This window comes from Acipenser ruthenus, chromosome 25, assembly GCF_902713425.1.
Source record: "Acipenser ruthenus chromosome 25, fAciRut3.2 maternal haplotype, whole genome shotgun sequence".
Lineage (NCBI taxonomy): Eukaryota > Metazoa > Chordata > Actinopteri > Acipenseriformes > Acipenseridae > Acipenser > Acipenser ruthenus.
This window is the reverse complement of record NC_081213.1, coordinates 11,325,361-11,340,006: the sequence shown is the minus strand read 5'-3', so window position 1 is coordinate 11,340,006 and position 14,646 is coordinate 11,325,361. Positions and strand designations below refer to the sequence as shown.

Genomic DNA, 14,646 nt, shown 5'->3' with positions numbered 1-14,646 from the left:
TCTCTTCTTTTGGTCCCCTTGAAAACTAGCTTTATGACCCCCTCATAAACCAGCTGTATTTTCTAAGCAAAAACCTGTTTAACTAGTTTTATACCCCAGTGGACTCCCGAAGGGCAAACTTCTTTCATGTCAGGGCTGGAGATCAAAGGACTTGTTTGTACAGCCGTGTGCTGCTGGCCAGCCATTTGGGGTAACTTCTCTACCACATCTACTTCCAATGTGCAGTTGTTTAAGTATAGTTAAATATACGTTAACTTGGTGTTTTTCTCAGCTCTCTGCTACCATCCATTGCTCAATGAAGCTGCTTGCTTGCTCGGAGTCAATGCAGTGCAAGTATCTATATACCCAGAGTATATAGCCAGCTTTCATCTATCACAGCAGTGCTTGCATTTTTAGAACTAACAGTTTTTTCTATCCAATGTTAAATCACTTTTCAGAAAAATAAAATGAATACAGCCGTCATTCCTCATGCGTAGCAAACTGCTATTCAATACTTGTTCCATGTTTTCCAACAGGAGGGCACAAAATACTGTCATAAATCGTTCACCTTTTAGAGGAACATATTTATTTTGAGCTGACCAGGGTTCAACTCTTCCAACACAGGCGTTGGCTCCCTGTTCTGTGGCACAACTCAAAAACAATGTGAATAAATGCTGTTCTGTTCAAAAGACCTTTCATTGGAACGTAGGAACCCTTTAGAAAATCTAATTGATGTTGTCATAGTAAAACTTATATAGTACACTTGTTGTTTAGTTTGTTTCTGTTGTATAATGTTCCGCTTTGAATTGTGATTGAGCATTTTCAAGTTGTGGGTCGGTTATGCCGTTGAAGAAGGAAACACTGCATCTCTATGCTTGGATTGGATCCTCTCCTGTTGTAGCTCACACACAGTTTTAATACACAGAAACATGACATGTCACCCTTCAGAAACCCTTGAAACTCCTAACAATCATTTCCATATATTCCCCTACAGTACAGAATGATTAACCCTGAAATCTCCCTGTTAGATACTCTATAGATACTGTGCAGATTTACAACTGTATAGTGGTGCTGCAGCTGCTTGTAGGCTAGTCATTGATGGAAGAGCCCACCCCTGCTCCACAGCACCGCAAGAAAAACAAGGCGTTTCCTTTGATGAGACACTAGCACCTTTCTCAGCACCGCGAGACACGAAGAACAAGGCGTTTCCTTTGAGGAGACTCTGGCGCCTTTCTCAGCACCGCGAGACACGAAGAACAAGGCGTTTCCTTTGAGGAGACGCTGGCACCTTTCTCAGCACCGTGAGACACATGAAGAACAAGGCGTTTCCTTTGAGAAGACTCTGGTACCTTTCTCAGCACCGCGAGACACGAGAAGAACAAGGTGTTTCCTTTGAGGAGACGCTGGCACCTTTCTCAGCACCGCGAGACACGAGAACAAGGCGTTTCCTTTGAGGAGACACTTGCACCTTTCTCAACACCGCGAGACATGAGAAGTACAAGGCGTTTCCTTTGAGAAGACCCTGGCACCTTTCTCAGCACTGTGAGACACGAGAACAAGGCGTTTCCTTTGAGGAGACGCTGGCACCTTTCTCAGCACCGCGAGACACGAGAACAAGGCGTTTCCTTTGAGGAGACACTTGCACCTTTCTCAACACCGCGAGACATGAGAAGTACAAGGCGTTTCCTTTGAGAAGACCCTGGCACCTTTCTCAGCACTGTGAGACACGAGAACAAGGCGTTTCCTTTGAGGAGACACTGGCACCTTTCTCAGCACCGCGAGACACGAGAAGAACAAGGGATTTCCTGTGAGGAGACGCTGACACCTTTCTCAGCACCGCAAGACACGAGAAGAACAAGGCGGTTCCTTTGAGGAGCCGCTGGTACCTTCCTCAGCACTTGAGCACTCAAACTGTTTAGAACTTGAGAATCACCCAGTGTTTAGATTGAGGAAGCCGTCTCTTCTGGCCATTCACCTGAACAGCAAAGCTGGAATTGCAAGTTCTGCACAGCGGCTTCTGGTATAGTAAGCAAACTTGTTAAATTTGCAGATGACACAAAATTAGGAGGAGTGGCAAACACTGTTGCAGCAGCAAAGGTCATTCAAAATGATCTAGACTGCATTCAGAACTGGGCAGACACATGGCAAATGACATTTAATAGAGACAATTGTAAAGTATTGCATGCAGGCAATACAAATGTGCAATTTAAATATCATATGGGAGATACTGAAATTGAAGAAGGGAACTATGAAAAAGACCTAGGAGGTTATGTTGACTCAGAAATGTCTTCATCTAGACAATTTGGGGAGGCTATATAAAAAGCCAACAAGATGCTTGTATATATTGTGAGAAGTGTTGAATTTAAATCAAGAGAAGTAATGTTAAAACTTTACAATGCATTAGTAAGACTTCACCTAGAATATTGTGTTCATTTCTGGTCACCTCGTTACAAAAAGGATATTGCTGCTCTAGAAAGAGTGCAAAGAAGAGCAACCAGAATTATCCCGGGTTTAAAAGGCATGTCGTATGCAGACAGGCTAAGAGAATTGAACAAAGAAGACTACGCGGCGATCTGATTCAAGCATTCAAAATCTTAAAAGGTAAAGACAATGTCGACTGAAAAAAGAAACAAGGACCAGGGGTCACAAATGGAGATTAGATAAAGGGGCATTCAGAACAGAAAATAGGAGGCACTTTTTTACACAGAGAATTGTGAGGGTCTGGAACCAACTCCCCAGTAATGTTGTTGAAGCTGACACCCTGGGATCCTTTAAGAAGCTGCTTGATGAGATTCTGGGATCAATAAGGTACTAACAACCAAACAAGCAAGATGGGCTGAATGGCCTCCTCTCGTTTGTAAACTTTCTTATGTTCTAACGTTCTTAATCTCAACATGCTGTGTATCTGTTGCAGTTTCTTGTGTTCTCATCCTGTGTGTCTCTTGCAGTTTCTTGTGTTCTCATCCTGTGTGTCTGTGACAGAGATCGAATGAGTCTTAGTGTTAGATCTCCCTCTCGACCTGTGAGGGCACGGTGCACGAGGAACAGAGTACCCTTAAATTGTCGTGCGCATTTCATTATTCCGTAGGGTAGATGGAAGTCGGTCAGTTGGAAAGGGGCAGAGCTATGGCACCCGAGCTCAGTGACCCAGACGGTAAGCGGCGTGGCATCCGAGGACTGGAGGAGCGGATGCGCTCATTAACCTCGGGGTCATGGGCGAGGGTATAAATAGGGGGCATGGCTTGAGTGATCTGTTCCTTTGCATATGGTTAAATTAAATAACCGAGAAGGAGCCCGTCTTGTGAAAATAAACCGTGAGTGTTTCGTGTCTGTGTCTTAACACTGTGTGTCTTGTGTGTTGTTTCACTAAAGATTACTGAGCACGATCCGGAGCTGCAGCCGCAGGCCAGCGAGAAACCCGGACTTCACCACTCACCTTTTTTCACTACAGGAACTGTCTTTTGTTTGCACCATTAGCACTTGAATCACGCACTGTCTTTGTGTTTGTGTTTTGTGTGGGTGTCTGAACGGGACTTTTGGGGTTCCGGGTCAAACCCGTGGATTACAAATAGAAGTGATACACGCCGCTGTATCACTTCCAGCACTATTATTATTTGCAGGTTTGCCTTAAGGCTCTGGACATTTATTAAATTAAATAAACACCCTTGCACCTGTACCAACGTTGTCTGTGTGATTATTCTGCATTGCATTCACCTGCACGTCGTTACCACTTTGCCACACGTGGTTGTCAGGAGTCGGATATGGATTACGCAACACTGTCGGCGCTGCTGGAGCAGCTGGACAGCAGACGGGAGGTGGAGGAAAGACGGAGAGAGGAGAGGTACACCGCGCTGATCGAGAGGGTCGGGCTGGCAATACCTCCCACAGCATCAGCGGAACGCAGCTTCGTAGCACCCAAAGCGAGGACGCACAAAATGACGGTGGAAGATGATCCAGAAGCATACCTGGTGGCATTTGAGCGGCTGGCTACCACCGCGTCATGGCCCCGACAGTTCTGGGCAAGCCAGCTGGGACCCTGCCTGATTGGGGAAGCGCAGGCAGCCTACCAGGCGATGGGGGATGACGACGCCGCTCAATATGACCTGGTAAAACTGGCTATTCTCCGCCATCTTAACATTACGGAGGAAACGCACCGAGTGAGGTTCAGGGAGTACAGGAGGTCCCCGAACATACGCCCCAGGGTGGTCGCACAGAAGCTCTGTGACCACATGTTACACACATCCCGTTATTCTGGGTCGGGACTGGCCCAACTATAAAGATTTGTTGAAATTAAGGGCAGTCCCGGCCATACACGCAAATGTGGCAGAAAAAGTAGAAGGGGAAATGATTGGTAATGTTTTTCCCTTTCAAGCGGAAATGTTCTCTCCTCTGTTCCGGCCGAAAAAAACAAACAAAGAGAGAAGGCTGCGGAAATGGGAGGGAGCGTTAATGAGACAAGGCTGGGGGCTGGTGGGAGCCTGTTATAACGGTGAAAAACGTCAGTCAAAGGGGGTCGGAACGCAGTGTGACCGAGTGGGCGAGGTTACTGGGCCATCAAGGGCAGATGTTACTCCCGCCCCGCTCAATATACCGGACATGTGGCACTCAAATGTGAACCTAGTGTGGGAGCAGAAAAATGACCCATCACTGGTGCACATTTGGGGACAGGTCCGGTCCATTGAAGGTAAGGATGTTGAAGGCGCTGGGGCACTAGTATTTCCACACTTCATTATCAAGGGGCAATTACTATATAGGGTAAACCTGGCCGCGGGCACAGGACATCCTGTAACACAATTATTGGTTCCCCCGTCTTGTCGACTGGAGGTCATGAGGCTGGCGCATGATATCCCTTTTGCAGGGCACCTCGGAGTTGACAAGACAAGGGAACGGATATTGGCTCAATTCTTTTGGCCAGGTCTTTATAAGGAAGTGTCGAAATATGTAGCCACATGCCCAGACTGCCAGCAAGTAGCGCCGGGTCGAGTGCGCCCCGCCCTTTGGTCCCACTGCCGATTATTTCCACCCCCTTTGAACGCATCGCAGTGGACATAGTCGGCCCTTTGCTACCTTCTGACTCCGGGTATACGCATATCTTAGTGGTGGTAGATTACGCAACGCGATACCCGGAGGCAGTTCCATTGAGGTCCACTAGTGCTGCTGCGATAGCCAAAGAACTAGTGCAGATTATGGCAAGAGTAGGGATCCCCAACGAGATATTGACTGATCATGGAACTAATTTCTTGTCAAATACGCTACAGCAGGTATATAAATTACTAAAAATACGTCCCATCAGAACGTCGGTTGATCATCCACAGACGGACGGATTGGTGGAACGTTTCAATCAGACTCTAAAGGCGATGCTGAGACGATTTGTGAATCAAGAGCAAAAACATTGGGCATCGCTTCTTCCCTACCTCTTTTTTGCAGTGAGAGAGGTGCCGCAGAGTTCGACAGGGTTCTCCCCCTTCGAGCTCTTGTACGGCCGACAGCCTCGCGGCATTCTCGATCTGTTGAGAGAGGGGTGGGAGGAGCACAAAGGCTCGTCCAAAAATGTAGTGCAGCATGTGCTCCTACTTAGAGATCGTCTAGATTTGGTCGGTCGTTTGGCCCAAGACAATCTCAGATCGGCTCAGCATCGACAACAGCAGCATTACAATCAAAATGCATTAATCCGAACTTTTCGGCCTGGAGACAAGGTAATGCTGCTACTTCCCTCATCAGAATCCAAACTATGTGCTAAATGGCAAGGGCCATATGAGGTGATTCGGGCTATAGGAAAGGTGAATTACAAAATTAGACAGCCCGATCGCCGTATAAAAAAGAAATTTATCACATAAATTTATTAAAGCCCTGGCAGGCAAGAGAGGTTTTATTCATAGCCCCAGGCAATATAGAGGATGATTTAGGGCCCGAGCTAGAACCCTCTGGCACAAAGAACATTTCGATGGGGGAACAGTTACTTCCTGATCAGCAACGTGAACTACGCAGGTTAATTGAGGAATTTAGCGATGTTTTTTCTAACACGCCCGGTAGAACTAACCTTGCTGAATATGACATTATCTCTCCCCCAGGTGTCACAGTGCGAGAGAGACCTTACCGGATCCCGGAAAGTCGACGGAGTGGCGTTCGCAAAGAGGTATGGGACATGCTCGAACTTGGGGTGATTGAGCCTTCCAGGAGCGAGTGGTGCAGTCCAATTGTGATAGTGGCCAAAAAGGACGGCACCAACCGCTTCTGCGTTGATTTCCGCAAGGTAAACGCTATTGCCAAGTTTGATGCGTATCCCATGCCTCGGGTCGACGAACTTCTAGATAGACTGGGGACAGCGAGGTTTATCTCCACTCTGGATCTGACGAAGGGATATTGGCAGATCCCATTAACTCGTAGTTCTAGAGAGAAAACCGCATTTTCAACACCAGAGGGGCTGTTTCATTTTACAACCATGCCGTTTGGGTTACATGGTGCGCCCGCTGCCTTTCAGAGACTGATGGACCAGCGTATATTGATGATGTGGTCATTTACAGCTCCACCTGGCGAGAGCATTTGGCTAGGATCACAGCCGTCCTTCAGTCTCTAAGGGCAGCCCGGCTGACAGCTAACTTGCAAAAATGTGCGTTTGCCAAAAAAGAAACACAATATTTGGGATTTGTAATGGGGAATGGCAGGGTGAAAAACGTTGTCTCCAAGGTCCAGGCCTTGGTAGACGCGGCAATCCCCAAAACCAAGGCTCAAGTGAGGTCGCTACTGGGGTTAGCCGGTTATTACCGCCGCTTTATCCCCGAGTATGCCACAGTGGTTAATCCCTTAGTTGACCTCACCAAAAAGAGCGCACCAAATTCAATTAAATGGTCAGAAGAATGTCAGGGGGCGTTTAATACTGTTAAGCAGAGACTTTGCCAGGCCCCTGCTCTCATCACTCCAGACTTCACTAGACTTCACTAACAGAAGTAGATTGGAGTAAAATAGAGAAAACATCCACAGAAAAAGGGTGGCTGTTTTTTAAAAAAGTAGTACTAGAGGCACAAAACAATTACATCCCAAAAGTAGACAAATCTAAATCTAAAACAAAATGGCCAAAATGGTTTAATAGATCAATTAAAAAAAATATTCAGCGAAAAAAGGCACTTTACAGAGCGTTTAAAAGGGACCAAAAACAAAGCACACAGAAAGAGTACTTGGAACTGCAAACACAAGTCAAAAAGGAAGTTAGAAAGGCCAAGAGAGAGATAGAAATCAATATTGCTAAGGGGGCTAAAACCAATTCCAAAATGTTTTTCCAATATTATAACAGCAAGAGAACATTCAAAGAGGAGGTTAAATGTCTAAGAGACACAAATGGCAAAATCATAGATGAAGAAAAAAAAATAGCAAATATATTAAATGATTACTTTTCACAGGTTTTTACAAAGGAGGACACGGACAACATGCCCCACATGTCGACCTGTTCCTATCCAATTTTAAATAACTTTAGCATAACAGAGGCAGAAGTGTTAAAGGGACTAGGAGCTCTTAAAATAAACAAATCCCCTGGGCCAGATGAGATCCTCCCAATAGTACTCAAAGAAATGAAAGAAGTTATTTACAAGCCGCTAACCAAGATCATGCAACAGTCTCTTGACACAGGGGTTGTACCGACAGACTGGAAAATAGCAAATGTAATACCGATCCACAAAAAGGGAGACAAAACTGAACCAGGTAACTACAGACCAATAAGCCTGACTTCTATTATATGTAAACTTATGGAAACTATAATAAGATCCAGAATGGAAAATTACCTATATGGTAACAATATCCTGGGAGACAGCCAGCATGGTTTTAGGAAAGGGAGATCATGTCTAACTAACCTACTTGACTTTTTTGAGGATGCAACATTGAAAATGGACAACTGCAAAGCATACGACATGGTCTATTTAGATTTCCAGAAAGCTTTTGACAGAGTCCCGCATAAAAGATTAATTCTCAAACTGAACGCAGTAGGGATTCAAGGAAATGCATGCACATGGATTAGGGAGTGGTTAACATGTAGAAAACAGAAAGTACTGATTAGAGGAGAAACCTCGAAATGGAGTGAGGTAACCAGTGGTATACCACAGGGATCAGTATTAGGTCCTCTGCTATTCCTAATCTACATTAATGATTTAGACTCTGATATAGTAAGCAAACTCGTTAAATTTGCAGACGACACAAAAATAGGAGGAGTGGCAGACACTGTTGAAGCAGCAAAGGTCATTCAAAATGATCTAGACCGCATTCAAAATTGGGCAGACACATGGCAAATGAAATTTAATAGTGAAAAGTGTAAAGTATTGCATGCAGGCAATAAAAATGTGCATTATAAATATCATATGGGAGATAGTGAAATTGAAGAAGGGAACTATGAAAAAGACCTAGGAGTTTATGTTGACTCAGAAATGTCTTCATCTAGACAATGTGGGGAAGCTATAAAAAAGGCTAACAAGATGCTTGGATATATTGTGAGAAGTGTTGAATTTAAATCAAGGGAAGTAATGTTAAAACTCTACAATGCATTAGTAAGACCTCATCTAGAATATTGTGTTCAGTTCTGGTCACCTCGTTACAAAAAGGATATTGCTGCTCTAGAAAGAGTGCAAAGAAGAGCAACCAGAATTATCCTGGGTTTAAAAGGCATGTCGTATGCAGACAGGCTAAAAGAATTGAATCTATTCAGTCTTGAACAAAGAAGACTACGCGGCGATCTGATTCAAACATTCAAAATCCTAAAAGGTATAGACAATGTCAACCCGGGGGACTTCTTTGACTTGAAAAAAGAAAAAAGGACCAGGGGTCATAAATGGAGATTAGATAAAGGGGCATTCAGAACAGAAAATAGGAGGCACTTTTTTACACAGAGAATTGTGAGTGTCTGGAACCAACTCCCCAGTAATGTTGTTGAAGCTGACACCCTGGGATCCTTCAAGAAGCTGCTTGATGAGATTCTGGGATCAATAAGCTACTAACAACCAAACGAGCAAGATGGGCTGAATGGCCTCCTCTCGTTTGTAAACTTTCTTATGTTCTTCTTATGTTCTTATGATTCATCCTCCACACCGATGCTTCGGATGTCGGTTTGGGTGCAGTCCTGTCTCAAATGGTAGGCGGAGTATAACACCCTGTGATCAGGTGCAGTGGTGCAGTAAATAAATCCAGTCCACACAATCCTTTTCTCCCAAAAACAGTCTGTGGACTTTAATAATAATAAAAATAATAACAATGAACACAAAATAAGTCCACCCCTTTACCAGCGATGGTATTGGGGGGTACACGGCAGCTTTTCCAAAAATAAACAACAACGGGACTTTGTCCGTCCCCGCGTTCTCTGTGCGCGCAGTGCTCTCGCTCCAGAGAAGCGTGGTGCCGTGAGTGGTGCGGTGCTGTGCTGTGCTGTGCTGTGCAGTGCAAGGACGTGCTCTTTATAAACCGCCGGTCCGCGGCTCACTCCTCCTCTGCAACACAAAACACACGTAAACCAAAATCATAAAAACAATACAGGCTCCGGCCGTTTGCCTTTCATTATCAGCGCAAGGGGAGGTTTTGACATAGCTGCTTCCCCTTTGTACCCAGCAAACTCCTCCCTGCAGCCCACGCGTCGCCATGATTTCTCCAATAGAGGGCTGCCCCGCAGCTGACTGCAATGGAATCGTCCTGAGTACTTGCAGCTACGCGCCCCTCCTAATATGGTCACCTTCCGGTTTCCACCTACCATCGAGGTGGCAGATCTAGGAGGCGGCTTACCTTCCCCCTTACACAGCGCCCTTTCTAATCGGGAGGGAGATTTGCAGCATCGATCCTTTCTCTCTTTATCACACACCCTTTTCTCTACATAAGTAAAAAAATGCTCCCTCGGGAGCGCAACTACTCCATCGTCGAAAAAGAGTGTTTGGCCATTAAATGGGCTACTCACTCTTTAAGATACTACCTGCTGGGACACTCATTTGATCTTGTCACTGACCTCGCCCCACTCAAGTGGTTAAGCACAATGAAGGACAGCAATGCCCGGATAACTCGGTGGTATCTGGCATTGCAGCCCTTCATGTACCATATGGTACACGGTGCGGGGAAAGACCACCAAAATGCGGATTATTTTTCCCGGGAGGGGGGAGTAATGGGAAAGGTAGGTTTAGCCGAGTGTTCCTTCGGCTCCACTCTGAGCGGTGGGATATGTGACAGAGATCGAATGAGTCTTAGTGTTAGATCTCCCTCTCGACCTGTGAGGGCACGGTGCACGAGGAACAGAGTACCCTTAATGAAATGGCACGACAATTTATTCCGTAGGGTAGATGGAAGTCAGTCAGTTCGGAAAGGGGCGGAGCTATGGCACCCGAGCTCAGTGACCCAGACGGTAAGCGGCGTGGCATCCGAGGACTGGAGGAGCGGATGCGCTCGTTAACCTCGGGGTCATGGGCGAGGGTATAAATAGGGGGCATGGCTTGAGTGATCTGTTCCTTTGCATATGGTTAAATTAAATAACCGAGAAGGAGCCCGTCTTGTGAAAATAAACCGTGAGTGTTTCGTGTCTGTGTCTTAACACTGTGTGTCTTGTGTGTTGTTTCACTAAAGATTACTGAGCACGATCCGGAGCTGCAGCCGCAGGCCAGCGAGAAACCCGGACTTCACCACTCACCTTTTTCCACTACAGGAACTGTCTTTTGTTTGCACCATTAGCACTTGAATCACGCACTGTCTTTGTGTTTGTGTTTTGTGTGGGTGTCTGAACGGGACTTTTGGGGTTCCGGGTCAAACCCGTGGATTACAAATAGAAGTGATACACGCCGCTGTATCACTTCCAGCACTATTATTATTTGCAGGTTTGCCTTAAGGCTCTGGACATTTATTAAATTAAATAAACACCCTTGCACCTGTACCAACGTTGTCTGTGTGATTATTCTGCATTGCATTCACCTGCACGTCGTTACCACTTTGCCACAGTGTCTCTTGCAGTTTCTTGCGTTCTCTTCCTATGCATCTCTTGCAGTTTCTTGTGTTCTCATCCTGTGTGTCTCTTGCAGTTTCCTGCGTTCTCATCCTGTGTGTCTCTTGCAGTTTCCTGTGTTCTCATCCTGTGTGTCTCTTGCAGTTTCTTGCGTTCTCTTCCTGTGTGTCTCTTGCAGTTTCTTGCGTTCTCATCCTGTGTGTCTGTTGCAGTTTCCTGCGTTCTCATCCTGTGTATCTCTTGCAGTTTCCTGCGTTCTCATCCTGTGTATCTGTTGCAGTTTCCTGCGTTCTCCTCCTGTGTATCTCTTGCAGTTTCTTGCGTTCTCATGCTATGTGTCTCTTGCAGTTTCCTGCGTTCTCATCCTGTGTGTCTCTTGCAGTTTCTTGGTTCTCATCCTGTGTGTCTCTTGCAGTTTCTTGCGTTCTCATCCTGTGTGTCTGTTGCAGTTTCCTGCGTTCTCATCCTGTGTATCTCTTGCAGTTTCTTGCGTTCTCATGCTATGTATCTCTTGCAGTTTCTTGCGTTCTCATAGCAGCTTTGTATTTCCTTCACAGATCTCAAGCCTCAGTCTGCCTCTCCCACCCAAGAAGTTAATTGGGAATATGGACCGTGAGTTCATTGCTGAGAGACAGAAGGGACTTCAGAACTACCTGAACTTCATCACCACGCACCACATCCTGTCAGGCTGCGAGCTGGTTAAAAAGTTCCTAGACACCAACAGCTATTCAGCAAACTACACAGGTTGGCAGAATGTATCATTAAACATGTACTTGCTCATAACTAAGGTTGAAGAAGCTGTAATTGTGACGTCACACTGCTACAAGCTGGTCATTGAACTATGAAAAGTAAATATGTTTTAAAACACCCACACGTGTGGTATGAAGCTAGTTTCAAAGTTCAAGTAAGCACTCGTTTTGGACTTCCAAAAAAATGCTTAGGCATATAAATAATACATACAAAACAACATAGAAAAAATGGGTGTATTAGTACGTATAATACTCTTTGCTAATATGGTTGTATAAGTGTAATGCTTAAAACTGAACAACAAAAACTTAAATCCAGTTAAACCTTTGTCTTGTGTTTTCTAAGTAGTGTTATGAGAGTAAAGGCATTTAAAATAAGTTTTTAAAACAGTAGAGCAATGAGCCTAATAATCTGTTATTAAATTGAATCTTTAACATCCACAAGCTGCCCTGGGGTATGGGTTACTGTGAATAAAAGGACATGGCTTGGATAGAGTATGTGTGGCCTGGTTGTTACTCTTCTAAAATTCAACATGGTCCCATGACACCACGATTACTAGCAGCATTCAGAGCAGCACCGCGATCACTAGCAGCATTCAGAGCAGCACCGCGATCACTAGCAGCATTCAGAGCAGCACCGCGATCACTAGCAGCATTCAGAGCAGCACCGCGATCACTAGCAGCATTCAGAGCAGCACCGCGATCACTAGCAGCATTGAGCAACACCGCGATCACTAGCAGCATTCAGAGCAACACCGCGATCACTAGCAGCATTCAGAGCAGCATTGCCATCACTAGCAGCATTCAGAGCAGCACCGCGATCACTAGCAGCATTCAGAGCAGCATTGCCATCACTAGCAGCATTCAGAGCAGCACCGCGATCACTAGCAGCATTCAGAGCAGCACCGCGATCACTAGCAGCATTCAGAGCAGCACCGCGATCACTAGCAGCATTCAGAGCAGCACCGCGATCACTAGCAGCATTCAGAGCAGCACCGCGATCACTACTACCTCTTCTGTTTTGCAGAAATAGCCTTGCAGCAGGTGTCTATGTTCTTCAGGTCTGACCCTAAATGGGAGGTAGTAGAACCTTTAAAGGAAATGGGTAAGTATTTGTAAAACCCCGGTATCTATTGGTGTGTATGGACTCATCCCTCTATCCACTGTTCTATCCATTCACACACTCAGTAACATGGGAAAAGCAGTATTCAATTTTTTTTTTTAAACGCGTGTTCTATTTGTATGTGTGTGAAAATGAAAGCTTTTGCTGTGTTTGCTTACAATGAATTCAATAGCAGCAGAACAATGCAATCCATCTCTGTGACTACATGTAGTGTGCTGTTTACTGTAATGACCTGTGATATACTCTACGGAGAAGACAAAGAGCAGACTTTTTAAAACTGTCTAGAAAATATTCTTCTCAATGGTAATAACTCGTTTTCATGAAGAGTCTGATGGGAGCTGGGATTAATGCAGGAGTAAACAGTCTCATATGTGCTCTGTTTGGTAATAACTCGTTTTCATGTAGAGTCTGATGGGAGCTGGGATTAATGCAGGAGTAAACCGTCTCATATGTGCTCTGTTTCTCATTCCTGTTTTTAGGCTGGAGGATACGGAAGAGACATTTTTTAATCAAAAGTAAAAATCAACCTAAAGAGCGGCAAGTCTTAAGTTGGGTAAGAAACCGTGCAGTGTAAAGAGAACACAACAGCATTGGTCTTTATAGAAACCGTGCAGTGTAAAGAGAACACGACAGCATTGGTCTTTATAGAAACTGTGCAGTGTAAAGAGAACATGACAGCATTGGTCTTATAGAAGCTGTGCAGTGTAAAGAGAACACAACAGCACTGGTCTTTATAGAAACCGTGCAGTGTAAAGAGAACACGACAGCATTGGTCTTTATAGAAACTGTGCAGTGTAAAGAGAACATGACAGCATTGGTCTTATAGAAGCTGTGCAGTGTAAAGAGAACACAACAGCATTGGTCTTTATTACAAATAGTACTTTACCTTTATTTAAACGTACTGAGGATATATTGAAGGTTCCTCAACAAAATGCCTCTTCCCCCCCCCCCCTCCCCACACACACTTTTTTGCCTAATGAATCCATGACTGGGGTTCTAGCTAATGAAATGATTTGGTACATCATTCCTGCTGTGCACTTCCGTCTCGCATGGGACACCAAACACGGGTTTTCATTACAAAAAAAAATTGAAGGACTTAAGAGAACAGCTTCAGACTCCCTCAAATGAAGGCATGCAAACTGAGGCTTTCTTTAAATTGAAGGAGTGAAGAGAATATCACTCTCCAGGGAAAGAGAACACACTCCCTCAAATGAAGGCATGCAAATTGAGGGCTTTCTTTAAATTGAAGGAGTGAAGAAAATATTTTCAGACTCCCTCAAATGAAAGCAGGCAAATTGAGGTCTTTCTTTAAATTGGTCCGGTACCAAGTATTGTTTTTTTCCATGAGAATACATGCTTGCTATAACAAGTGAATTGCTGTTTAAACCCTGCCTGTGTGAGACCTACATGCGAATGGAAGAGTGATGCTGTTATTTCAATAGCTGGAACCACAAAATAAAGACCAGTGTTTGTCTGCTTGACTCGACTGCTTCAGTGCAGTGTTTGAAGCTGTGGATAGTAATAACCATGCTAACTGTATTTTTCTTGAAATGTATTTGTTGATTCTTAAAATGTATTTGTTTACGACTGTAAGTCGCCCTGGATAAGGGCGTCTGCTAAGAAATAAAAAAAAAAAAAAAAAATAATAATAATAATAATAATAATAATAATAATAATAATAATAATAATAATAATAATAACTGAACTAACACTGTACAAAAAACAAGGGCAACTTTCCCAGGAAATCAGTTTTAAATTCCATTAGCAGATAAAGCACAGTGGCACACATTAATAAAGGCACCGTGAGCTTTTACTTTCACAAATCAATTGAGTAAATTGACCTTCGT

The 14,646-nt window shown here is 44.5% G+C and overlaps 1 protein-coding gene across 4 annotated transcripts in view; it reads left to right on the top strand.

The window, feature by feature from the left end:
* The window catches only part of LOC117417598 (PX domain-containing protein kinase-like protein), a 60,655-nt gene that overhangs the window by 6,518 nt on the left and 39,491 nt on the right, over positions 1–14,646 (top strand). For all 4 annotated transcript variants that reach the window (XM_034029717.3, XM_034029718.3, XM_034917053.2 and 1 more), the window contains exons 4-6: positions 11,488–11,674; positions 12,704–12,781; positions 13,279–13,352. In XM_034029717.3, coding sequence (XP_033885608.3) covers positions 11,488–11,674; positions 12,704–12,781; positions 13,279–13,352 — 339 coding nt within the window. The remainder of the gene's footprint in view (positions 1–11,487; positions 11,675–12,703; positions 12,782–13,278; positions 13,353–14,646) is intronic.